At 45.6% G+C, this 25,871-nt stretch overlaps 1 protein-coding gene across 3 annotated transcripts; it reads left to right on the forward strand.

The window, feature by feature from the left end:
- Positions 1-5,347: 5,347 nt before the first annotated feature.
- ccar2 (cell cycle and apoptosis regulator 2) lies at positions 5,348-25,423 on the forward strand. Of its 3 annotated transcripts, none has more exons than XM_021602060.3 (19): positions 5,348-5,445; positions 12,288-12,361; positions 12,448-12,533; positions 12,771-12,891; positions 13,104-13,251; positions 13,615-13,714; positions 13,797-13,934; positions 14,032-14,245; positions 15,905-16,015; positions 17,748-17,917; positions 18,095-18,218; positions 18,691-18,819; positions 18,939-19,040; positions 19,124-19,271; positions 19,369-19,427; positions 22,451-22,682; positions 22,798-23,013; positions 23,185-23,339; positions 23,447-25,423. In XM_021602060.3, the coding sequence occupies exons 2-19, from the start codon at positions 12,350-12,352 to the stop codon at positions 23,489-23,491; spliced, it is 2,310 nt and encodes a 769-aa protein (XP_021457735.3). In that variant the 5' UTR covers positions 5,348-5,445; positions 12,288-12,349; the 3' UTR covers positions 23,492-25,423. The 3 variants fall into 3 exon arrangements, with proteins under 3 accessions (XP_021457735.3, XP_021457736.3, XP_036832920.2); XM_021602061.3 differs by having other exon boundaries at positions 5,417-6,301; XM_036977025.2 differs by lacking the exons at positions 5,348-5,445; positions 12,288-12,361 and adding an exon at positions 6,109-6,301.
- The last annotated feature ends 448 nt before the right edge of the window (positions 25,424-25,871 follow it).

Genomic DNA, 25,871 nt, shown 5'->3' on the forward strand with positions numbered 1-25,871 from the left:
CAATTAGATCCACACAGATGCTAGGTCAGTTAAACAGTCTATATCAATTAGATCCACACAGATACTAGGTCAGTTAAACAGTCTATATCAATTAGATCCACACAGATGCTAGGTCAGTTAAACAGTCTATATCAATTAGATCCACACAGATACTAGGTCAGTTAAACAGTCTATATCAATTAGATCCACACAGATACTAGGTCAGTTAAACAGTCTATATCAATTAGATCCACACAGATGCTAGGTCAGTTAAACAGTCTATATCAATTAGATCCACACAGATGCTAGGTCAGTTAAACAGTCTACATCAGTGGTTCCGAAACGTTTTATAGTCCCTACCCGTTCAAACATTCAACCTCTAGCACCAGGATCAGCGCTATCTCAAATGTTGTTTTTTACCATCATTGTAAGCCTGCCACACACACACACACTGTACGATATATTTATTAAACATAAGAATGAGTGTGAGTTTTGTTACAACCTGGCTCGTGGGAATTGACAAAGAGCTCTTATAGGACCAGGGCACAAATAATAACCATCTTACATATAAAACCTTATTTGGTCATCGGAAATTGTGAATATCTCACCACAGTTTGAGAAGGGTGTGCTTGAAAAGATGCACATAACTCTGCAATGTTGGGTTGTATTGGAGAGAGTCTCCGTCTTAAATAATTTTCCATAAACAGTCTGTTCCTGTATTTAGTTTTCATGCTAGTGAGGGCCGAGAATCCACTCTCACATAGGTGCCTGGTCAGTTTCTTAACAGCGCGATTTGCCAAGGCAGGATACTCTGAGTGCAGCCCAATCCAGAAATCTGGCAGTGGCTTCTGATTAAAAATTCAATTTTCACAGAACCGCTTGTTGCAATTTCAATGAGGCTCTCTTGTTCAGATATCGGTAAGTAGACTGGAGGCAGGGCATGAAAGGGATAACGAATCCAGTTGTTTGTGTCGTCCGTTTCGGGAAGGTACCTGCATAATTGCGCACCCAACTCACTCAGGTGCTTCACTATATCACATTTGACATTGTCCTTAAGCTTGAGTTCATTTGCAAACAAAAAATCATACAATGATGGAAAGACCTGTGTGTTGTCCTTGTTAATGCAGACAGAGAAGAGCTCCAACTTCTTAATCATAGCCTCAATTTTGTCCCGCACATTAAATATAGTTGGAGAGTCCCTGTAATCCTAGATTCAGATCATTCAGACGAGGAAAAACATCACCCAGATAGGCCAGTCGTGCGAGAAACTCATCATCATGCAAGCGGTCAGATAAGTGAAAATAATGGTCAGTAAAGTCAACTTTAAGCTTGTTTCCAAATTGTAAAAAAACATGTCAATAATTTGCCCCTTGATAACCAGCGCACTTCTGTATGTTGTAAAAGTGTTACATGGTGGCTGCCCATATCATTGCATAATGCAGAGAATACACAAGTTCAGGGGCCTTGCTTTAACAAAGTTAACAATTTTCACTGTAGTGTCCAAAACATCTTTCAAGCTGTCAGGCAGCAAGAGCCTCTCGGGGGATGCTGCAGTGTACCCAAGTGGCATCGGGAGCAACTGCTTTCACGCGCGTTACCACTCCACTATGTCTCCCTGTCATGGCTTTTGCATCATCAGTACAGATACCAACATGAGAAGCAGCTACGTTTGGCTACATACGGACCGATGTGATTGGATGTTAATTATTTGACTAGACTACCTGTAATTGGCATTGTGTTGTTAATTCTCTGAACACTAGATGGTTTAATTTTATTTTGGGCAGTGAAACGAAGCTACTCAGGTGAGAAAAAAACCTCCCAAATGTATAGCCCCATTGGAAAATATAAATGGACTGTTTGAAAATGTGAAGAAAAAAATGTACAAAAAAATGCATTTAAAAAAAAAATGTGAATCACATTTTTATCTGGCGGTTTTGTGCGTACCCCAGTTTGGGAATACCTCGTCTACATCAATTAGATCCACACTTAGAGACGCTAGGTCAGTTAAACACACATCAGATAGAAACACCTGTGCCTGTGCGTACATCCTGTGAGTGTGTCCTCCACCTCGGCCAGCAGGGGGAGCTCTGTGTGAGATGAAGGTGAAGGTGTGACTGGGTCGTCTGCTTGCACCATTCTACAGATGGAGAGCGAGGCTGAATTGCTGAGCTTTATCCACCCTCTTATAGAGCTCTGCTCAAATGTAGTGCACTACAGGAGGAATAGGGTGCGATTTGAGACGTAACCTTTGTGTGTTATTTCAGAGTTGCAGCTTGTTTCCATCTCTACGTGAACAATAAAGTTGTATTCTGTTGTGGTGACACTTACCGTCCGACGCAGTGGATGTAGGACTCAACGGTGATGGGGAAGTCAAAGTTGATGAAGTTGGAGACATTCTGGAAGTCGATTCTTCTGGAGACTCCTTACTCCTTAGCTCTGTGGGGGTCAATGTACCGTCACCTGGGGTGTATTAACTATGAAGCAAATGTAACAAAACGGGGAGGGACCATACAGAATTTGTCCAATAGAAACTCTTCTTTTCGTTGCAAAATGTTTTGTTTGAAGCGTTTTGCAACTGTTTGCTACGGTATGCACTAATGACTACATCCCTGCATTAGTGTAGAGTAGAGGACTTCCCTGGCACAAAGGGCAGTCAGATGGCGGATCATGGCCTGTACCTGCTGCCCCATCTCCTTGGTAGGAAACAGGATAAACACTTTCACATGCAAGGTTCAAGATTTTACTCCAGCTGGCCGTTCTGTCAGTTAGATTTTACTCCAGCTGGCTGTTCAGTCAGTTCGATTTTACTCCAGCTGGCTGTTCTGTCAGTTAGATTTTACTCCAGCTGGCTGTTCTGTCAGTTAGATTTTACTCCAGCTGGCTGTTCTGTCAGTTAGATTTTACTCCAGCTGGCTGTTCTATCAGTTAGATTTTACTCCAGCTGGCTGTTCTGTCAGTTAGATTTTACTCCAGCTGGCTGTTCTGTCAGTTAGATTTTACTCCAGCTGGCCGTTCTGTCAGATTTTATTCCAGCTGGCTGTTCTCTCAGTTCGATTTTACTCCAGCTGGCTGTTCTGTCAGTTAGATTTTACTCCAGCTGGCTGTTCTGTCAGTTAGATTTTACTCCAGCTGGCCGTTCTGTCAGATTTTATTCCAGCTGGCTGTTCTCTCAGTTCGATTTTACTTCAGCTGGCTGTTCTCTCAGTTCGATTTTATTCCAGCTGGCTGTTCTCTCAGTTCGATTTTATTCCAGCTAGCTGTTCTCTCAGTTCGATTTTACTCCAGTTGGCTGTTCTCTCAGTTCGATTTTATTCCCGCTGGCTGTTCTCTCAGTTCGATTTTACTCCGGCTGGCTGTTCTCTCAGTTCAATTTTATTCCAGCTGGCTGTTCTCTCAGTTCGATTTTACTCCAGCTGGCTGTTCTGTTAGTTAGATTTTACTCCAGCTGGCCGTTCTGTCAGTTAGATTTTACTCCAGCTGGCCGTTCTGTCAGTTAGATTTTACTCCAGCTGGCCGTTCTGTCAGTTAGATTTTACTCCAGCTGGCTGTTCTGTCAGTTAGATTTTACTCCAGCTGGCTGTTCTGTCAGTTAGATTTTACTCCAGCTGGCTGTTCTGTCAGTTAGATTTTTCTCCAGCTGGCTGTTCTGTCAGTTAGATTTTACTCCAGCTGGCCGTTCTGTCAGTTAGATTTTACTCCAGCTGGCCGTTCTTTCAGTTACATTTTACTCCAGCTGGCCATTCTGTCAGTTAGATTTTACTCCAGCTGGCTGTTCTGTCAGTTAGATTTTTCTCCAGCTGGCCGTTCTGTCAGTTAGATTTTACTCCAGCTGGCCGTTCTGTCAGTTAGATTTTACTCCAGCTGGCCGTTCTGTCAGTTACATTTTACTCCAGCTGGCCGTTCTGTCAGTTAGCGCCTGGGTGGGGGGATTAAGTGTCTGAGCAAGCTAGTTAACTAATTAGGAAATTAAATAAGCACAAAAGCCTGAGCATCTCGTTTGTTTATTTCTGAAGGGCTGTGCTTTCTCCATGACAACTTCTTGAATTTCCTGTAGCAGGGGTGATTGTTTAACCCTTCTGTTGCGTTTGTTTCGGGTAAATTAATTCTGTGTTCCCGAATTAATTTTAAATCCATAATAATACATATTTTATTACCTACTGTTGTGTTATGTCTTTTTTATCAACTTAAGTTCTTGCGAACATTACAAGTTTTTAACTTCTATTTGCTATTTATGGCCTGTAGGCCTCATTGACCTGAGTTCATACAACTTGTTTTTGAGTAAAAAAAAGCATAATGTATGGATTATTTTTACTATAACAAATACTCAGATGAAACATATTGTGCTATTTATCACAGACTACTTTGTGTCAAAGTTTAACAAGGACTCTCCTCCTCTCTAGTGTCATGATCAAAGATATGATCAACAGCCTCACATACAGTATATCGTTTGGTAATTGTGCTGCCACAGAATGAATTGTGAGCAAGGCCTCAAAAAAGCTTTATATACCAGAGCTGCAAGAACATTTCTATATATTATTGAAACAATGTTGGAATTGTTTGTGAAAATGCCAACAGGTGTGGTTCCTATGGGGGAAAGATTCCTGTGGGGGTTGCCATGGAAGCCAAGAAGGGGAGTGAGATGTGTGTGGTGCAAACACACATGCATGTGGGGGTCTGGGAGATGAAGTGTGTCCATCTGATGAATGTGCATGTGCCTGAACTAAATTTTATACACTAATTGTAGTCTCACCCATTCATTTCTAATGACCAGTCATTTTTGACCGGGAACACCACAGTTCCACAGAACACCAAAGTTAAAACACCCCAAATGTAATGAAAATCATCTAAATGTATTTTGTGTGTTCAGATGCCCTGTGTGGACAAATTCATGGACATTTATAACAATCTGATTAAATAAATATTTTTCAGAGAAAACTTGTAAATCGACCCAATTCGACCGGAACACAGCAGGACGGTTAAATAACATCTAGCTAGCTACATACTATGCATAATTTGGTTAATTCCATTTACTCTTGAATATGTAAATTAGTTCAAATTCAGGACGATTGACAGGCAAAGTAAACACATTCACAAGCTAATGTTGGCTAGCTAGGTTAGAGATCCTAGCTGCTTTCAGTGTCTACTGATGTATGGTTCTGTAACCGTTTGATATCACAATTGAGGTCATGCGATTTAACACTTCATTTATCCTCATATTTTCATCGGAGAGAAGATAATCTAAACCCATTTCATGGAACTGCAGCCTGTCGGTAGCCATCTCTTGTCTCTAGTGCTTGACTAGTTCCACTAGTTATCACAGCCACAAAGTCAAAATTGGTGCCTGGTGCTCCCACGCGTGTGTACTTCGCTTGAAATATACGTCATTCATCACGTGAACACAGTGACGCGAAGAAAATGTTCATAGAGGACCGTGTTCGAGAGGAACAAAACCGTAATGTATCATGGGTAATTTATTACTGACTGACCTACAAAAAATAATGGGTAGTTATTAATGATGCAAGGTTATTTGTAGATCCGTCAGTAGGCAGTGGCCTGCACTGTCAAATAAACCCAATAATAGCACAGGTGGAACAATGGGTTAGTTATAACAAATATTTGATGATAGAGGCCTCTAGGGCCCAAAATGCCGTTTTAGCATGGCCAGCGCCATTGAGGGCTTCCACCATTTTAATGTAGTCAACCACAGATTATCCATTTTATTGGCGAGATACTCAACTGGCCGCTCTATGTTGAAAATAAATGTTTTCAAAGATGGAAGGCAGTCGGGAGGAGGCAAGATCAGGTGGGACCATTCTAGCCAATGAGAGGGCAGATATAAAGTATTTTTCCAATGATTTATGTATTATTCTCAAAGTTGGCGGGATTTCACGTATCCTACTTATATCAGAACACTCGTAACAACCTAAGCATTACGAAACTTATATTCGATCAAATAAGCCACACGTAGCAAATAAGCCATTACATTTTTTGTTGACCAATTTCGGCACTCTCTCATTGACCTCCATACAGAAATGCATCACTTGGTGAGCGAAAGAAACGAATCAACGCCACCTGCTGGAGAATATAGATTTTTGTCCCAGTTGTCCCTTGCTTCGCCTCTTCCTCTTTGGCTCCGCACATTAGTGTTCTAATCATTAGCCGTAGGTGCCTCCCCGTTTCGTTACGTTTTCTTCCGTTTATGAAACTTTTAGCAACATAATCTGCGTAATTATTACACCCCATGTAGCGACGGCTCCACTTCAAAACATAAAAAGCACTAACGTTTTGCCAGAGAAGGATTGCAAGGAGAGTTTGTGTCAGAGTGAGTACTGTTGCTAGCTAGCTACCTAATTTGCTATTTTTTCGAAATCATAATTACAAACGTATAGCTAGCTAGATCGCTGTGTTCAAAGTGACCGTTTGGTGGTGGTAGTTACAAATAATCTCAATTATAGCTACCGGTATTGTAGCTAGCTAACATTTTTTGTAGTAGCCAGGATCATCAACGTTAGATGAATGTGTTCGTTCATCTAGTCAGTTAGCTAGCTAGCCCAGGTTCTTATGCTCCAATCAATGATGCACAGATCTTACAGCGTATTGGCCATGAGTTTTAGCTAGCTAACTAGCTAGGTTATTCACCATGGCGTCAACCATCGGGGTTCAATATAATTATTATTTGTAATATTTCTATTGACCTGAACATTGGGTCCAGTTGATTATAAGAGGAGTCTTTTTTTGCTTTAGAATGTACTTTACACCATAAAAGGTCTGACGACCCTCTACCCTTCCTGGGCTAAAGACCCTCTTGCAGTTTTCCTGCCAACCAAGCAATATATCTAGCCATTTTTGGGCTTTTGCTTAATCTCAGCAACATGACATATTCGTGAGCATGGATAGGTAGGCAGATACTACATGCATGCTGTAGATTTGCTATCTCAATGTAGTGATTGAGGGGTAACAGCTCAAGTGAAGTTTGAACCAGTGACCCAGTGGTTATAGGGAAAGTGAACTTCACAGAGAAAGGGGGAAAATCAGAAGTGGGCTAATTGAGTGGTTGTCATGTGCAAAAAGAACAAAGATGTACGTATGGATCACTCCAATATATTGGTATCACTCCACGGTGGAGGGATACATCCGTGGTGAGGATTTACAGATTGACTCCCGTGTACACCTGTGTCACGGCTGGGGTCTGCCCCTATATATAGACCCCATGGCTGCGACACACGTTCTCTACATCATTTTTGAGGCGCCTCTAGCACCGTAGAGGATTGGAGTGATCCATATAGCTCACATAACCGTGGTCATAACCGTGGTTACATATGTAACCTTATATGTTTCACCTTATTGGATCACTCCAATATATGGGTATACCCGTACCAGATTAGTCGGTGCTAGAGGGAGTCCCAGCGTGGGACCGAGACGCAGGGGTCGTCATTGTGGAAGAGGGGTCCCGGCACAGTCTCCGGAAGGGGAGACGATGCCCAGGACCGCTGAACTAACCGCAGAGGGAGGTGCCACATGTACCTGATAGTACCTAGTAAAGGCATAAGAGAAAGCCCAGATATCACTGAGGGGCACTCATCTCAGGAGTGCCCAGGACGCAGCCACACCTCGTGTTTAATATGCCACCACAGATCCCAGCACTGGCCTTCCAGCCAGGCGGTAATCTACCGTAATCGTGTCCACGATCCAATGAGAGAGCCTCTGCTTTGATAGCCCAGCCCCCAGGACTCTCTCACCATAGCAGACAAAGAGCTGGTCTGCTCCACATAGGCAGCCAGTATCCGCATAGGGCACACCATGCCGGAGGGAGGCCCAGACTCCCCTGCCACTGCTGGGGGGTTGTAAGCAGAACTTTCGGGAGGAATGGAGGGTTGGGACGGAGAGATATACTCCTCCCACCGGGCTCCATCCGGTAGCACTCAGAACTTACCGAAAAAGCATGGTGCTCACCCACCCTCTTCATGGAAGTAATCGCTACTAAGAAAACCACCTTCATAGAGAGGTGTTTCATTGAGGCAGACTCCAACGGTTCGAAAAGCGACTTTGCCAAGCTGCCAAGACCACATCCAGATCTTAGCTCGCCATTGAGCGGGTCCTAGTGGGATGCAGGCGACAAACCCCCTTCATAAACCTGGAGAACAAGGCATTGCACCCCACCTGTCCATCCACCCCACGTGGCAAGCAGATATAGCGGCCAAATACCCTCTCAGTGTAGAGGCTGCCATGCCCTCATCCAAGCGAGACTATAGGTATTGGAGAACATACTGCACCCCGCATGACTCGGGCACAACCTCAATACCAGTGCACCAAGAGCAGAACAACCGCCAGCGCAACTGGTATGCCGCGGTTGTAGCCGGTGCCCTTGTGCTCTGCATGGTGTTCTTTACGTCCTCCTGTAGTCCTAACATGGACCATTGGTGCCGTTCAATGGCCAAGCCCACAGACTGAGGCGGTGCGGTCTCAGACGACAGAGTTCCCCCGGCAGGTCGGGTCTCAGGGGCAGTTGCCAAGGTGTCCCAGACAACAGGGACAGGAGAAGGCTGAACCAGGGTTGTCTGGGCCAGTATGGGGCCACCAGCAGCAGACGATGCTCCGCCATCCTGGTCCTGTCAGGCTCAGCTTGGATCAGGGGAAAAAGAGGGGGTAATGCGAAAAGCTCCAGCCTTGGCCAATCGTGAGCCAGAGCATCCAATCCTAGAGGCCCTGGTGGATCCGACATGGAGTACCACAGGGGGCTGTGTGCATTGCTCATGGAGGCAAACAGATCCATCTGCGCGCTACCGAACTTGACCCACAGGTGCTGCACGACCTGGGGATGTAGGCTCCAGTACCTAGGTTGCGGGCCCTCCCTCTAGAGCTAATCCGCAGCCACATTCAGGATGCCAGGCACGTGTGCTGCACATAGAGACACTAGACTTCCCTGAGCCCAGAGAAGGAGCTCCCATGCCATAAGATGGAGGCGGTGGGACCTCAGGCCACCCTGTGGTGTTGTCTGTTCTCACCAGGACATGTCTTCCCTTCAGATGTGGAAGGAAAATCTACAGAGCCAGCAGTACAGCTCAGACGTCTTGTCGCTCTAAGAGGGTAGCCAACAGCTGCTGCGCTGCAGCAGTTGCAGCTGCTGCTGTGGATACCACCCACCCACCCCTGCCGAAAGTGGTCTAGGCAAGATTAGATCGCCTGAACCCTTCTGGTGGACAGGCGTGCTCTCATGAGGACCGAGTCCAGTTCAGCCACCCTTTGAGTGGGCATCAGATTACTCTTCTTGCCGTTTACAGTAATGCCCAGCCCGACGATGTGGGTCAGGAGCATCGCTCTCTGACAGGACCTGGGTCCTGGTCGGGTACAAATCAGCCAATCGTCCAGGTAATTGAGGATCAACAATCCTTGGGACGTGAGAGGTGCCAGGACAGCATCTATGCACTTTGTGAAAGTGCAGGGTGCCAAGTTGATGCTGATGGGAAGAACCCTGAATTCGTAAGCCGTCCCTTCGAAAGCAAATCGGAGGTACTGCAAATGAGCTGGGTGAACAGGAACATGGAAGTACGCATCCCTCAGGTCCAGCGTCACATACCACTGGTCCCTGGACATGCCTGCAACAAGTGGGCTGGGGACTTCATGTGGAACCTCAGTACCTTCAAGTACCCATTGAGGTTGCAGAGGTCCATAATCGGTCGAAACCCTCTATCTTGTTGGGACCAGTAGAACCCACCTTTCTGATGTCTCGATTCTGCGGATGGCACCCTTGTCCATGAGTGAGGAGATCTCCAGCCGCAGGGTTTTCTTCGGGGGTCGGCCACCGGAATTGGAGTCGGTACCCCTCGCATTGTGGGTACCCCACTTTGCCCTTTGATACCGGGAGAAGCGATCGGGGAAGGGTGTGTTATGGGTCCTGCCGGGGCCTGCCTCTCCTCTGGTGCCCCGAGCGCCTGGGTCCCCCAGGCACGTCCCTATGGCGGTGGCGGTTGATACCATCACACCTGTCACAAAGAGAAGCCATAAACTCAGCCAAACCAACAAGGCCACGAAGGGGCGTCAGGGGTCCAACGCCCTGGAAGAGCTTATTTCGTGTCCTGCTTGGAGGAATAGGAACCCGGTGAGGGATAAATTATCCAGTACCTCTGGGGGAAAAAAACTAACGGGGAAACACAGGCTGTTGCTTCATTGCACGCTGTGCCCCTCCCCGCTGTCGTCCCTTAGCAAGAGGCGATGGGGCAGGAGATGGACCCCACTGTCGTTCGGGTGCAGATGGGTGGCGACGGTCTGCCTTGGACCCGGGGCCTGAGGAGGTAGCATGAACTGGTTGACTGGCAAATGTGCTCTGGAGAGCACCTAGCAGACGGGACTGGGCTAGCCAGAGATGGTGCTGGGAGGTAACCACCTGCGCCATGGCCCATCTGTTGGCTCAGGCCATATCCCTTTGGAGCAGGGAGAGCAGGCGAAACATCTCCATCGCTTCCCGGAGGAGCTCCTCTGTGCCCTCCTGCTGTCGGGGCAACAGAGTCTGCAGGTAGCCCTGCAGCAGCATGGCCGTATTGGTAAGGTGAGAGCAGAGGGACCCATATGTGGCTTTCAAGTCTGCATCAAAGACTTTTCGGGGATTCCGGCTTCAGTCGCGGTTTCCACCCTATAATCCCTTGGTCCAGGAGGACCATGGCAGGACCATGTTGTCCATAGTCGGGTTCTTCCGGAGGCCGAGTGACTCCACGTCCGCAACATATCTCCATGGTCTAGTCTTTGCTGTGAGTCAGAAGCACCCCCAGGCAGAGGCCCAGCCTTCATGCAAGGCCTCGTGGAACTCAGCAGAGATGGGGACAGATGGAGTCCTCACTGTCCACCAGTTTGATGTCCATCTCAGTGGCTACCTGAGTGAGTAGGCTCCTCATAGCCTCTCGAGCTGCTGGGGGCGATGAAGCCCCGTTGCCAGCTTCTGATGGCGTGGTCGCCCCACTCACGGTGGTGAACAGCGCCAGCATCGTCCCCCAGGAACAGCCTATCACTGGCCAACAGGGAACAACTGTCGTCGCCATCGACGCTATCAACCTCCTGATGCAAGGCATGCACCTTCCGTTCAAGGTGGTCCTAGCGGTCTGACTCATACCCCCGTCCAGGACTGGCAGCAGAAGGGCCCAGTAGAGAGGCCTGAGGTGGCTTCGGCCACGCTTCCTGGGAGGGGTACTGGGCCCAGTAGAGGGATTAACAGCTCGCTGCGCACCACTCCTGAGGGAGGGAGCTCGTCCCCAGCCTGAGCCCGAGGTTGGCTGACCCACTCGCGCCAGGAGCAGACGTTCTGAGAACACCACACAAAACAGGGCTCCAGTAGGGCGTTCCACCGCCCTCTCCGTGTGGCTCAAACGCAGGCAGTGCATACATGAGGTATGCAGATCCCCAGGGTGGAAGACACCATCAGATCTGTCACAAAGGGAAGCCATAAGCTCAGCCAAGCCAACAAGGCCACGGCGCAGGGATCCGACACCCTGGGATGGCTTATGTCGTGACCCACTTAGAGGAATAGGAACCCGGCGAGGGATAACTTACCCAGTACCTCTGCAAAAACCGGGGAAGACCCATGTGGGAAAAACAGGCAGACAAAAAAACAGCAACCAGATAATGGATTTGATTTGTATGTTTTTATTTTGTATTTTTACTGCATTTATTACCTTTTAATATCCAAGCCGTAAAAACAGCACTATATCATGGAGTAACTGTGTTAAGGAACTTCAAAGTTAATGTCTCAACGTAGTGGAAGCCCACTAAGATACTCTTACACTCTGCAGGGTAATTAGCAGAGAACCAATTCACAACACACATTGCTAGTGGGCAAGTTGTGTAAGGTAAATTACAGTTTGTGGCAACGAGCCACCATACTAATGGATGCACATGGAGTCGTAGTGTAACGCTAACGAAACACAAGTACGACAAACCACGGGCGGAAGATACAGATCAACTGCGCGCATTGAGTGGAGCACTCAAGAGGAGAGGCGGCCATGTGGCCAGCTGCTCCAGGCTGCAAACAGCCAGTGAGTATACTTCCACGCAAGATATTACACTTACCAGTAACTTACCAAGCGAACTAGAGAAAGTTTGTACTTCAAACCATATGGACATCTGCCGAGAAAACGAAAGAGAACGTGTGTCTATATATAGGGGCGGACCCCAGCCGTGACACAGGTGTACACGGAAGTAAATCTGTAAATCCTCACCTCGGATGTATCCCTCCACCACAGAGTGATACCAATATATTGGAGTGATCCAATATAGTGAAACATAACTAGAATAATTATATTTCTATGGTTGTGTGTCAGGTCTGCTCCAGAAAGAAGTAGGTCCAGACCGATCCAGCTAAGGAGTGATACTGAGCAGATACATGGATAGCCAAGTAAGACAAACGTGTGTGTGTGTGTGTGTGTGTGTGTGTGTGTGTGTGTAATGCGTCTATAATGGTGTGTTTGTGTTCGCTCCCAGATGAAGCAACGTGTCTTCACTGGGGTTGTGACCCAGCTCCAGGAGCATTATGGGATGGTGGACCAGGAAGTGCGTTTTCAGAAGAGGTACAAAGGACTAATACCAAGTTCCAGTAGTTATGCCCCAATCTCAAATGGACCCCTAACCCACTATTATGCACATATGTCGATTTGAGAAGCTTGGATAGGTGTAAGCAATATAGCTAAAATATCCGTTTTCATTTACTAAATTATTCAATTATATGAGGTCATTCAACTGGTGGTAAACACTGTGTGTACTGTGTTAACTCTGTGTGTGTGTGTGTGTGTGTGTGTGTGTGTCAGTGTGGTGAAGGGGAGAGTTCCGGCACTGGGGGAGAGGGTGCTGGTAAAGGCTGTCCTGGATCTGTCTCAATCACACAGCTGGAGCGCCCAGAGAGTACAGACCCTCGCAGAACACACACAGGTAGAGTACAGAGCCTGGCCAAAGACACACAGGTAGAGTTTCTGTAGGTAATGTAGATTACTCTAGAAGGACCAGACAGTGATATTGTAGAATTTCATATTTCACCTGAGTGGTTGATTTGTTGTTATGTTAACCAATAGTGTGTCAGACAAGAGGGTTGAATAGGGATAAGGAAAAGGTATACTCTATCCTCTTCTTCCATCTCTTTTCAGACGGCAAAGTTTCCTCGTCCTCTCCTGCCCTCCATGATGCCTGCACACGCACAGAAACCGGGCATTCTGGGTAGCAAGCCGCAGCCTCTCCTCAAATCTCCCAAGATCCCTCCTCTCATCCCCAGCATCCTTCACACTGTGGCCAAGCGTGAGTGAACCTATCCCAAATCACACCCTTCTCTCCATATAGTGCATTACTTTTGATCCACCTAGGTCCATTTTGATTCACCTAGGTCCATTGTGATTCACCTAGGTCCATTTTGATCCACCTAGGTCCATTTTGATCCACCTAGGTCCATTTTGATCCACCTAGGTCCATTTTGATCCACCTAGGTCCATTTTGATCCACCTAGGTCCATTTTGATCCACCTAGGTCCATTTTGATCCACCTAGGTCCTTTTTGATCCACATAGGTCCTAGGGTCACCGAAAGGCCATATACAGCCACAGAAGACGTGAACTATGTAGGGAATAGTGTTTGTTTATTTTCTTATTTCCTCTCTCACTTTCAGCGGGGTTGCTGCAGACTCCATCATGGGGGGGTCAGTTTGAGGGCTGGGGCAGAGGCATCAGGAAGAGACCTGCTGAGGCAGGGAGACGAGGAGACCGCCGGTGAGTGTGTCTGTGTGTGTTCTGTCTCTTTGTTCACCCCAGGGAAAATCAATTGTGTGCAATATTATTTTGTGTGTGTCAGGGAGGACAGCGGAGTGAGGGGTTGTGACCAGAAGAGGAGGAGGTGGAAGGAAGAGGAGGATAAGGGAGCACACCCCAAAAAGACCTCCCCTACCCCAGTTCAGAGTCCCGCCCTCTTCTCTTGCTTCCCCAGGGATTGGTGAGTCCACTTGTCATTTATTTATTTATGCAATCAGTCAATCAAAGAATCTGTAACTTTGGTAATCGATTAATCTCCAACCCGTTGTCTCCCCCAGTGTGTCCTGTGACAGTCTAGAGCTACAGCGTCGCTACCCCCATCTCCCTCTCCCCCCATCCGTCTGCCACCTGTCAATCAGTTGGATTGACAGCTTTCCTCCCTCCCAGCCCCTCCCCTTTCCGCTCCCACAGCCCTGCCTTTACCACATAGGCCCCGTCGAGCCTGACCAACACATACACACTGAGAGAGAGGGCGCAGAGTGCACTGTAAAGGTAAAGCACACCAAACAAACACTCTGACTCTCACCTTCCCATTCACCACCTGTGTGTCTTGTTTGCCCACTGGATTTTATTATATACACTACCCATCAAATGTTATAGAACACCTACTCATTCAAGGGTTTTTCTTTATTTGTACTATTTTCTACATTGTAGAATAATCAAAAATATGAATTAACACATATGGAATCATGTAGTAACCAAAAATATTGTTAAACAATTCAACATATTTGAGATCCTTCAAATAGCTACCCTTTGCCTTGATGACAGCTTTGCACACTCTTGGCATTCTCTCAACCAGCTTCACTTGGAATGCTTTTCCAACAGTCTTGAAGGAGTTCCCATATATGCTGAGCACTTGTTGGCTGCTTTTACTTCATTGACTCTGCGGTCCAACTCATATCCCAAACCATCTCAATTTGGTTGAGGTCGGGGGATTGTGGAGGCCAAGTCATTTGATGCAGCACTCCATCACTCTCCTTCTTGGTAAAATAGCCCTTACACAGCCTGGAGGTGTTGGGTCATTGTCCTGTTGAAAAACAATGATAATGGGACTAAGCCCAAAACCAGTTGGGATGGCGTATCACTGCAGAATACTGTGTTAGCCATGCTAGTTAACTTCTTCGGGGTAGGGGGCAGTATTTTCATGTCCGTATGAAAAACATGCCCAGAGTAAACGGCCTGCTACAAAGCCATAAAAGCTAGAATATGCATATTATTAGTAGATTTGGATAGAAAACACTCTGAAGTTTCTAAAACTGTTTGAATGATGTCTGTGAGTATAACAGGACTCAGAACTTCCAATCAGGAACTGAGAAATCTGAGGTTGGTCGATTTTCAACTCCGCTCCTATTGAAGATACAGTGGGATATTGGTAATGTTGCACTTCCTAAGGCTTCCACTAGATGTCAACAGTCTTTAGAACCTTGTCTGATGCTTCTACTGTGAAGTGGGGCCGAATGAGAGGGGATTGAGTAAGGTCTACCATGGCCTGAACTTGCGCTGACCATGCGCGTTCATGTGAGAGCGAGCTCTGTTCCATCGCACTTCTGAAGACAAAGGAATTCTCCAGTTGGAACATTATTGAAGAATTATGTTAAAAACATCCTAAAGAGGCCTCCCGGGTGGCGCAGTGGTCTAGGGCACTGCAACGCAGCGCTAGCTGTGCCACCAAAGACTCTGGGTTTGCACCCAGGCTCTGTCGCAGCCGGCCGCGACCAGGAGGTCCGTGGGGCGACGCACAATTGGCCTAGCGTCGACCGGATTAGGGAGGGTTTGGCCGGTAGGGATATCCTTGTCTCATCGCGCACCAGCGACTCCTGTGGCGGGCCGGGCGCAGTGCACGGTAACCAAGGTCGCCAGATGCACGGTGTTTCCTCCGACACATTGGTGCGGCTGGCTTCCGGGTTGGATGCGCGCTGTGTTAAGAAGCAGTGCGGCTTGGTTGGGTTGTGTTTCGGAGGACGCATTGCTTTCGACCTTCGTCTCTCCCGAGCCTGTACGGGAGTTGTAGTGACGAGACATTGGGTCTCCCAATCACGGCCGGTTGTGATTCGAACCAGGGTGTCTGTAGTGACACCTCTAGCACTGAGATGCAATGCTTAAGAGCGCTGCGCCACTCGGGAACCCCTAAATGGTGTGTGTGTCACACAGGTGCTGCTGTTGTCCATGGCCAGTTCAGAGGAGCTGTACAGACAGTGCTGTGGGCTGCAGGACCGGAAAGAACAGCAGGAGGGTGCTATGCACCCTGCCTCTCTCATCAAGGTGAGGACGGTTACTTTGTGACTGGGTACAGCCCACTATACACCTCAACTTTGGTCAAATCATAATTACATACTAAATACAGTTGAAGTCGGAAGATACACTTAGATATACATACACTTAGGTTGGATTCATTAAAACTTGTTTTTCAACCACTCCACACATTTCTTGTTAACAAACTATAGTTTTGGCAAGTCAGTTAGGACATCTACTTTGTGCATGAAGTCATTTTTCCAACAATTGTTTACAGACAGATTAATTCACTATCACAATTCCAGTGGGTCAGAAGTGTACATACACTAAGTTGACTGTGCCTTTAAACAGCTTGTAAAATTCCAGAAAATTATGTCATGGTTTTAGAAGCTTCTGATAGGCTAATTGACATAATTTGAGTCAATTGGAGGTGTACCTGTGGATGTAGTTCAAGGCCTACCTTCAAACTCAGTGCCTCTTTGCTTGACATCATGGCAAAATCAAAAGAAATCAGCCAAGACCTCAGAAAAAAAAATGGTAGACCTCCACAATTCTGGTTCATCCTTGGGAGCAATTTCCAAACGCCTGAAGGTACCACGTTCATCTGTACAAACAATAGTACGCAAGTATAAACACCATGGGACCACGCAGCCGTCATACCGCTCAGGAAGGAGACTTGTTCTGTCTCCTAGAGATGAACGTACTTTGGTGCGAGAAGTGCAAATCAATCCCAGAACAACAGCAAAGGTCCTTGTGAAGATGCTGGAGGAAACCGGTACAAAAGTATCTACATCCACAGTAAAACGAGTCCTATATCGACATAACCTGAAACGCCGCTCAGCCAGGAAGAAGCCACTGCTCCAAAACCGCCATTAAAAAAAGCCCGACTACGGTTTGCAACTGCACATGGGGACAAAGATCAGACTTTTTGGAGAAATGTCCTCTGGTCGGATGAAACAAAAATAGAACTGTTTGGCCATAATGACCATCGTTATGTTTGGAGGGAAAAGGGGGATGCTTGCAAGCCGAAGAACACCATCCCAACCGTGAAGCACGGGGGTGGCAGCATCATGTTGTGGGGTGCTTTGCTACAGGAGGGACTTGTGCACTTCACAAAATAGGTGACATCATGAGGAAGGAAAATTATGTGGATATATTGAAGCAACATCTCAAGACATCAGTTAAAGCTTGGTCGCAAATGGGTCTTCCAAATGGACAATGACCCCAAGCATACTTCCAAAGTTGTGGCAAAATGGCTTAAGGACAACAAAGTCAAGGTATTGGAGTAGCCATCACAAAGCCCTGACCTCAATCCCATAGAAAATTTGTGGGCAGAACTGAAAAAGCGTGTGCGAGCAAGGAGGCCTACAAACCTGACTGTTACACCAGCTCTGTCAGGAGGAATGGGCCAAAATTCACCCAACTTATTGTGGGAAGCTTGTGGAAGTCTACCTGAAACGTTTGACCCAAGTTAAACAATTTAAAGGCAATGCTACCAAATACTAATTGAGTGCATGTTAATTTCCGACCCACTGGGAATGTGATGAAAGAAATAAAAGCTGAAATAAATCATTCTCTCTACTATTATTCTGACATTTGACATTCTTAAAATAAAGTGGTGGTCCTAAATGACCTAAGCCAGGGAATTTTTACTTGGATTAAATGTCAGGAATGATGAAAAACTGAGTTTAAATGTCTTTGGTTAAGGTGTTTGTAAACTTCTGACTTCAACTGTACATGATCTCTCTCCCCTCTCTGTCAGTTCCTTTTGGGGGAGGTAGGGGGTGAGTTTCGGGCCCTTGGGGGTCCGTGGTGTCTTGAGACAGATGGCGGCGGTCCCAGTCCGCTGAAGGACCCTCGGGCACTGCTGAGGACAGCCCTGCGCTGTGTGAGGGAACAGAGTGGACTGGACCTCAGCGGCTGCTCCCAGTGGTCAGTATACACACTTGCATGTTCATGATCACACAAGCACATCTTTATGCTCACACACTCTTTTGACTCTCACACAGCCAGGTAGTAAACCAGTCAATCAAATGCTTGTTTTGTTTTCCCCTTTTCAACACTGTGTGGCACTCCATTTACAATGGGATGAACAACTCCCTCTCTCAGGTATAAGATGGCTGAGCTGAGCTATGTTTGTGAGGGGAAGCTGGAGACAGTGGTGTTTTTGTTACCTGATGTCTGGCGGATCGTACCTACAGAGGACGACTGGAGCACACTCAGGACTCAGGAGGTGAGTGTGTGTGTGTGTGTGTGTGTGTGAGGTGAGGTGAGAGTTCGGTACATATCCTGTAGTAGTCACATCTTTACCTGGCTACCCATCCACATCACTCTGGCTAAACGCCACGCTCAGATCAAATCTACGAATAGTCTGGATTTGATCTCCTTCCCGATGACTTCTCGAATGCGAACAGATTCAGACCGTTCTGATTGGTCCCAGAAACTGATGGGTTGGGACAGAGCTTGAACACACGTGGGTAAAGCAGCGTTTCGGAAATAGTAATTGGCTTTGATACTCTGATTGGTTAGAGACGATCCAGTCTCCGAGGACTTGTTATGTACAGCGGCTCTCACTTTGACGTCACTGCAAACAACTTCTAGGATGGCAGTCTCAGACTGAATGTATGCAGCGATCGATAGAGCATCGGAATTACATTCAATATGAATAAAGCTGCCTTGTGCGTGTTTGTCTCTTTGTCTATCAGGAGGAAGGGGCCCCTCTCCCTGCCACTCCATGCCTGGTTGCAAGGCCTCGTCCTGGGCTAGCCCTCTGCCCCGTCCCCCTCTCCTCTCTCCTGGAGCCCCACACCTCCACAACCAAGGAGGCCTTTGAGGTAAAGTACTCCCATAGACCACACTGAGTTACACTGAGATATACTGTACTACTCCGCTTTGGAGTAGGTTAGTTGTCATGATACAACATAAATGATTATACGGACCTCTCTCTCTCTAGGTGGGCTTGCTGGCAGAGTTGTTTTGTGAGATGCTTCAGAGGGACTTTGGTCTACTGCTCTACCGCTGTCTCTGCTCTCTAACGCCTACACACACACCCACGGTACACACACACAAATGAACGTTACCTGTTTTCTTCACTACACCTGATTTAGTCCTGCTTACATTCTCCAATCTCTTTTTCAGGAGGATGACCAGATAAAGAACGACAAAAAGCAGAGAATAAGGGATGAGAGGAGTAAAAGATTTCAGGAAAGAGGAGAGAGTGGAGGGACAGCAGCGGAGGAGACTGATGACGATGGAGAAGAGATGGATGAGAAAGAGGGAGAAAGAGGTATGAAGATCTGAAAAGACTGTGTTGGGGGAAGTTAAATGCCAGAAGCTGTGTGTGTACTAAAATTGCTTTCTTTTCTCCTTATTTTTTTCCCCAGAGATGTTGGGAGAGGAGGGAATTACTAGTGAGAATTCAGACTGCCTCTTAAAGCACAATGTAAGGCCCACATACACTGTAAATACTAGGGCCCCCTAAAAGTTACTATACTTCATAGAGTCACTGTGGGAAGTAGGGGTGCTGCAGCACCCTCTAAATAATTTTGCCAAAAATGTTACTCCTGTTTGAACAGACATAAATAAAATCATTCAAAATACTACACCAGAGAACATCATTTAGCCACAGAAGATCAATAGCGTCTAAAAAATAGCTGTGGATTAAGTTTGATCACAAGCACATACACTGAGTATACCAAACATTAGGAACACCTTCCTAATATTGAGTTGCACCCCCCCTCAGAAAATTATTGTTGACTCCAATGCTTCCCAGTTGTGGCAAGTTGGCTGGGTGTCCTTTGGGTGGTGGAGAATTCTTGATACACACAGGTGCACCTGGCACCATACCCTGTTCAAAGGCACATCTTGTCCATTGAACCTCTGAATGGCACACATACACAGTCCATGTCTCAATTGTCTCAATGCTTAAAAATCCTTCTTTAACCTGTCTCCCCTTCATCTTCACTGATTGAAGTGGATTTAATAAGGCATCAATAAGGGATCATAGCTTTCACCTGGATTGATCTGGTCAGTATCATGGAAGAGCAGGTATTTTAAATGTTTTGTGCATTCTGTGTGAAGTCGGTAAGGCTGCAATGTGGGCAGCACATGAGCCAAATATAGAATCACTTGTTCCTTTATGGCCATAGACATATCAACCATAGAAGGGTTTGGAACCTCTAACCCTGGCAATTTGACTGTTAAACTCATGGGTACATTAGTAATGGCTGCCTGTACTGACGTGAATGGGAACTGCCATCTATAGATTGTATTTGACTGTTAAACTCATGGGTACATTAGTAATCTCTGCCTGTACTGGCGTGAATGGGAACTGCCATCTATGGATTGTATTAGTAAACTTGGTTGCAGCGGTCAGTTTGTCTTTCGCATATTTAAAAAGACAATCACGGGACAAACGTACAGTTTGGAATGCAAATCCCTAATCTGTCTGTAGAACCTCAAACAATATTTCTCAACTCCCAATTATGAGCAAACAGCACTGTTTTTCAAAGTAGCTTATCCCCCGGTGAGTAGCATAGGCTTCATCTTCAGTGCCACTGGAAAGGTTATTTAATAGCCCTTTAGCCTATAATAAATATATATACAATGCCTTCAGAAAGTATTCAGACACCTTGATTTTTTCCAAATTTTGTTAGGTTACAGCCCCCCCAACACACATTACCCCATAATGACAAAGCAAAAACAGGTTTTTGGAATTGTTTAAAAAAACAAATGTAATAAATTAGCATACATCACATTTACATAAGTATTCAGACTCTTTACTCAGTGCTTTGGCAGCAATTACAGCCTTGAGTCTTGGGTATGACACTACATGCTTGGCACACCAGTATTTGGGGAGTTTCTCCCGTTATTCTCTGCAGATTCTCTCAATTCCTATCAGGTTGGATGGGGAGTGTTGCTGCACAGCAATTTTCAGGTCTCCAGCTGTTCGATGGAGTTCAAGTCCGGGCTCTTCCTGGCCACTCAACGACATTCAGAGACTTGTCCCAATGTCACTCCTGCCTTGTCTTGGCTGTGTGCTTAGGTTCGTTGTCCTGTTGAAGGTGAACCTTCGCCTCAGTCTTAGGTCCGGAGCGCTCTGGACCAGGTTTTCATCAAGGATCTCTCTGTACTTTGCTCCGTTCATCTTTCCCTTGATCCTGACTAGTCTCCTAGTCCTTACTGCTGAAAAACATTCCCACAGCATGATGCTGCCAAAACCATGCTTCACCGTAGGGATGGTGCCAGGTTTCCTCCAGACGTGACAATTGTCATTCAGGCCAAAGAGTTCAATCTTTGTTTCATCAGACCAGAGAATCTTGTTTCTCATGGTCTGAGAGTCTTTGAGTGCCTTTTGGCAAACTCCAAGCGGACTGTCATGTGCCTTTTACTGAGGAGTGGCTTCCGTCTGGCCACTGTACCATAAAGGCCTGAATGGTAGACTGCTGCTTCCTTCTGGAAGACTCCCATCTCAACAGAGGAACTCTAGAGCTTTGTCAGTTTGGGTGGACAGCTCTAGGAAGAGTTGGTGGTTTCAAACTTCTTCCATTTAAGAATGATGGAGACCACTGTGTTCTTGGGGACCTTCAATGCTGCAGAAATATTTTGGTACCCTTCCCCAGATCTGTGCCTCGACACAATCCTGTCTCGGAGCTCTACGGACAATTCCTTTGACCTCATCATGGCTTGGTTTTTGCTCTGACATGCACTGTCAACTGTGGGACCTTTATATAGACAGGTGTGTGCCTTTCCAAATCATGTCCAATCAATTGAATTTACAACAGGTGGACTCCAATCAAGTTGTAGAAACATCTCAAGGATGATCAGTGGAAACAGGATGGACCTGAGCTCAATTTTGAGTCTCATAGCAAAGGGTCTGAATACTTATGTAAATAAGGTAGTTCTGTTTTTATTTTTTATGGATTTTCTCAAATTGATTACCTGTTTTCGCTTTGTTATTATGGGGTATTGTGTGTAGATTACTGAGGACATTGTTGTATTGAATCCATTTTAGAATAAGGCTGTAACTTAACAAAATGTGGAAAAAGTCAAGGGGTCTGAAAACTTTCCAAAGGCACTGTATCCTAATATTGTACAATCTGTGTCTCTTCATTGGCCAGGGCTATTATTTGCATTCAAGACCGGGTTTTTAGATTTTTTGATTTCAGTTTGTCAGTGTCTTCTGTCATGTAAATGACGTAGAATTGCAGGAAATGCGTTTATAAAAGGCCTCCAAAAGTCTGGACCCTGCTAAAAAAAATCTGTGTGGAAATTCAAAAAATGCCTCTGCTCATCTGTATGCCACTACGCAGATGCGATTTATGCATCTGCAATGCTTTATTAAAAAGGGGTACCTCTCCCCCCTAACATCTTCCCGTGGCTATGCTTCATGGTTTCTCCTCTCTCTCCCCTTACTAACTACCTCTCTCGCTCTCCCTCTTGCTCTCTATTTCTCCCTCTCTCTAGGTGCTGTCTCGTAGGGTGTTGTTGGCTTGTGTGTTCTTTGACAAACGGCTCACTGGCGGCCTCAGACAAGCAGACCTTCACAACATCTTACTGTCACTAGGGCTGTGGCTCACACCCACCCAAGTCCAGGTGTTGTTGAATAAGGTGTGTGTGGAGGGGCAATGCCCATACAGGATGCTAGCCTCTCGCTGGGAGGAGACAGAACACACAGAACCTGATATCAGCATGGAAGGTTAGACACACACACACACACGTTCAGTATTTTTCTAATTGTTATCAGTGTGTCCCCAATGAGTGAGAGGGCAGGGGTGAGTACCGAAACACGCACACACTCTCTTTGTCTTCAGGTAACCGTGGGTTGTTTCGTGGAGCTACAAAGAAGGAGAAGGCTTGTGGCCGGAAGTCTGGGGGATCCAGGGGGCCAGCTGCAGCTGTGGGGGCTGAGGTGGTCTCCTACAAGGGCAGTGTGGTAAACATCCCCAGCCTGCTGCAGGCCCTGGAAGCAGCAGACAGAACACGGAAAGCCCTGGAGCTACGCATCGCCACCCTACAGGACGCACTGGGTACTACACACGTCTCCTTTTTTTCTCTCTCACACACTTACACACATTTTGTTAGACTCTTATTATATATCTTGTTAATTTCATAGATTTCTATTGGCTAACCATTTTTGTTATGCCTCTTCCCCCTCTCTGCTCCTCTTTCTTCACTGTCCCTCTCTTATTCTTTCTCAGTGGATGCTGCGGCTGTCACTCAGGGCCAGGAGGAGGGTCTTAGCAGCAGGCTGGAGAAGGTGGAACTTCGAAGCTCATCCTATGAGAAGAAGCTGAAGGAGGATGCTGGTCACATGTTCGCCCTCATCCACAAAATGCAGGAAATGGTCGACGAGGTGAGACGTTATAGGTTAACGGTTAGATAAACAGTAAAATGTTGATCATGTGTGAATGCACTGATTGGTCTGCCTCAATATCCTCAATATGGATTTGTTTCCCTCAGACGACAAGCCTGACTCAATCAAAAACAGCAAATGAAGAACACTGATTGGTCGGAGCAGAACAGAGAAGTGAAGATAAACTTGAACGATTACATTATTACATACACACACACGCACCAGCCGGCTTGACGGGGATGAGTGAGTGACTACACACATATACAGTCATGATGGAAAGTATTGGCACACTTGATAAAGATGAGGAAAAAAGACTGTATAAAAAAAAAAAATGATACAATTACTGAGCTATAATGTATGCTCCCAAATTTTTTTAAATGATATGATTTTATACTAATACAACTGCTCAAAGAAAGAGATTTTGTTTTTCTCAATAGATGGGGTCGAAATTATTGGCACCCCTCTTTTCAATACTCCAGCACCTTTGTGAGGATAACGGCATAGCCTTTTTCTCTAATGTTTTATGAGATTGGAGAACACATTGGGAAGGATGTTAGACCATTCCTCCATACAGAATCTTTCCAGATTATTGATATTCTTCGTCTGCGCTCATGGACTGCCCTCTTCAATTCAAACCACAGGTTCAATTGGATTCAAATTCGGAGACAGAGCTGGCTATTGCAAAATTTAGATTTTTGTGGTCAATTAACCATTTCTTTGTAGATTTTGATGTGTGCTTGGGGTTATTGTCTTGCTGGAAGATCCACTTGCAGCTAAGTTTCAGCCTCCTGGCAGAGGCAACCAGGTTTTTGGCTAAAATGTCCTGGTACTGGGTAAAGTCCATCATGCCGTTGACCTTAACAAGGGCCCCAGGACCAGTGGAAACCAAATAGCCCCATAACACATTTTATTATTATTTTCTGCATATGCAGATGCCAGACCCACCACTGGCATTTACATTTGTTGGATATCATATTTCTCCAATGCCAAATCAGTGTCTTGTTTGCAATGAGAGAGCATCGCGGACCATAGCACTGTTATAGATCACTTTATATAATCACATCAGTTTTTATTTATCTTCAAAAATAGATAGGAAGAAATACGAAGCCCTCTATAATGAATTATTCCTACTCTAATTTTCCTACTTTCAGCACCATGAGCTGTCCATTTCCAATTGATTGTGCCGTGGCTGCTGCTTCAAGTTTCAGCACCACAATGTAAATGACTGAAATCTGGCTTATTGTGAGGTCAATAACTGATAAATACATCATTGGCAAGAAAAATGTTGTTTTTAATCAAATCTATTATAGTAGTAACAAGCTATTAAAGTTGACCTCCATCTTTGCCCTCTCCTCAAACTGAACAGAATATAGGCTATAGGCTAGTCTGTGTGCAAGAGTGCATTTTCTGGACTAGGTCTAATAAATAAATAAAAATCTGAATAAGCCATTGACTCCTCCTGCAAGCATACTTGATATTCCGCGCCCAGCAGAGAATCAGAGTTGAGGGGCAGCATTGGGCACACGGAAAATATTGACATTTCATCAATTACATGACTCTCCCCTGGACTAGAAAAAAAAAAAAAAAATATATATATATATATATATACACACACACTACCGTTCAAGAGTTTGGGGTCACTTTGAAATTTCCTTGTTTTTGAAAGAAAAGCAAACATTTTTTCCAATAAAATAAAATAGATCAGAAATACAGTGTAGACATTGTTAGTGTTGTAAATTACATTAATGACATTGTAAATTACATTCTAAGTGACCCCAAACTTTTGACCGGTAGTGTATATACAAAACCCTCCTCCAGGTAACCATTCTGTAAATGTTTATCCATCCTCTACTGTAAAATATGGTGGTGGATCTTTGATAAGCTCAACATGTCAAGGATCTGATTCTGTATTGGGGAATCGTCTAAGATCCCTCCCAATGTGTTCTCTAATCTAATAAAACATTTAGGAAAATATGTATTTTATTTCATGATGTTAATGTTACTGCAAACATTCTTCATTCAACAACTCTACTTCCATCTATCGTTGTGATTTGGCAGGAATAAACACGTTTGAATTTTTAAAATTCAGTGTAAAAAAAGTGTTGAGTTATTTGGCATTTGTTTGTGTGATTTGACAAGAAAAAGAAAAGTTAGAATTCTGGCCTTACAGACTGGACTCACTTTTCACAGAGCAATGCAGCTAGGGGGAGCTAGAGCGTAGGCTACATAAATGATATGCCCGAGAAGCCGGTGTTTGGAGCATATGTTGGCACGGGTGTTGTTAGCCAATAACCCCAGCTTCGAGTGCATCACTTTTATACAACGGGTTACCAATATATTCAAATAATGATTGACATAGTTTAATTTATTTATTCATAATATTTCATCCTTCCACAAGATGTAGTCCCGACACAAATCTAGGGTTTGCTACCCAAGCCAGCAGGTTCTTCGTTCTATTGGTTCGGTTGCCGGAGATGTGACTGTCGTTGAGTCTTTTTGTTCTGTATCTATGGACGTGACCCAGTAGTTCGT

The sequence above is a fragment of the Oncorhynchus mykiss genome, chromosome 5 (genome assembly GCF_057628025.1).
Source record: "Oncorhynchus mykiss isolate SJ-2025 chromosome 5, ASM5762802v1, whole genome shotgun sequence".
NCBI classification, from domain to species: Eukaryota; Metazoa; Chordata; class Actinopteri; order Salmoniformes; family Salmonidae; genus Oncorhynchus; species Oncorhynchus mykiss.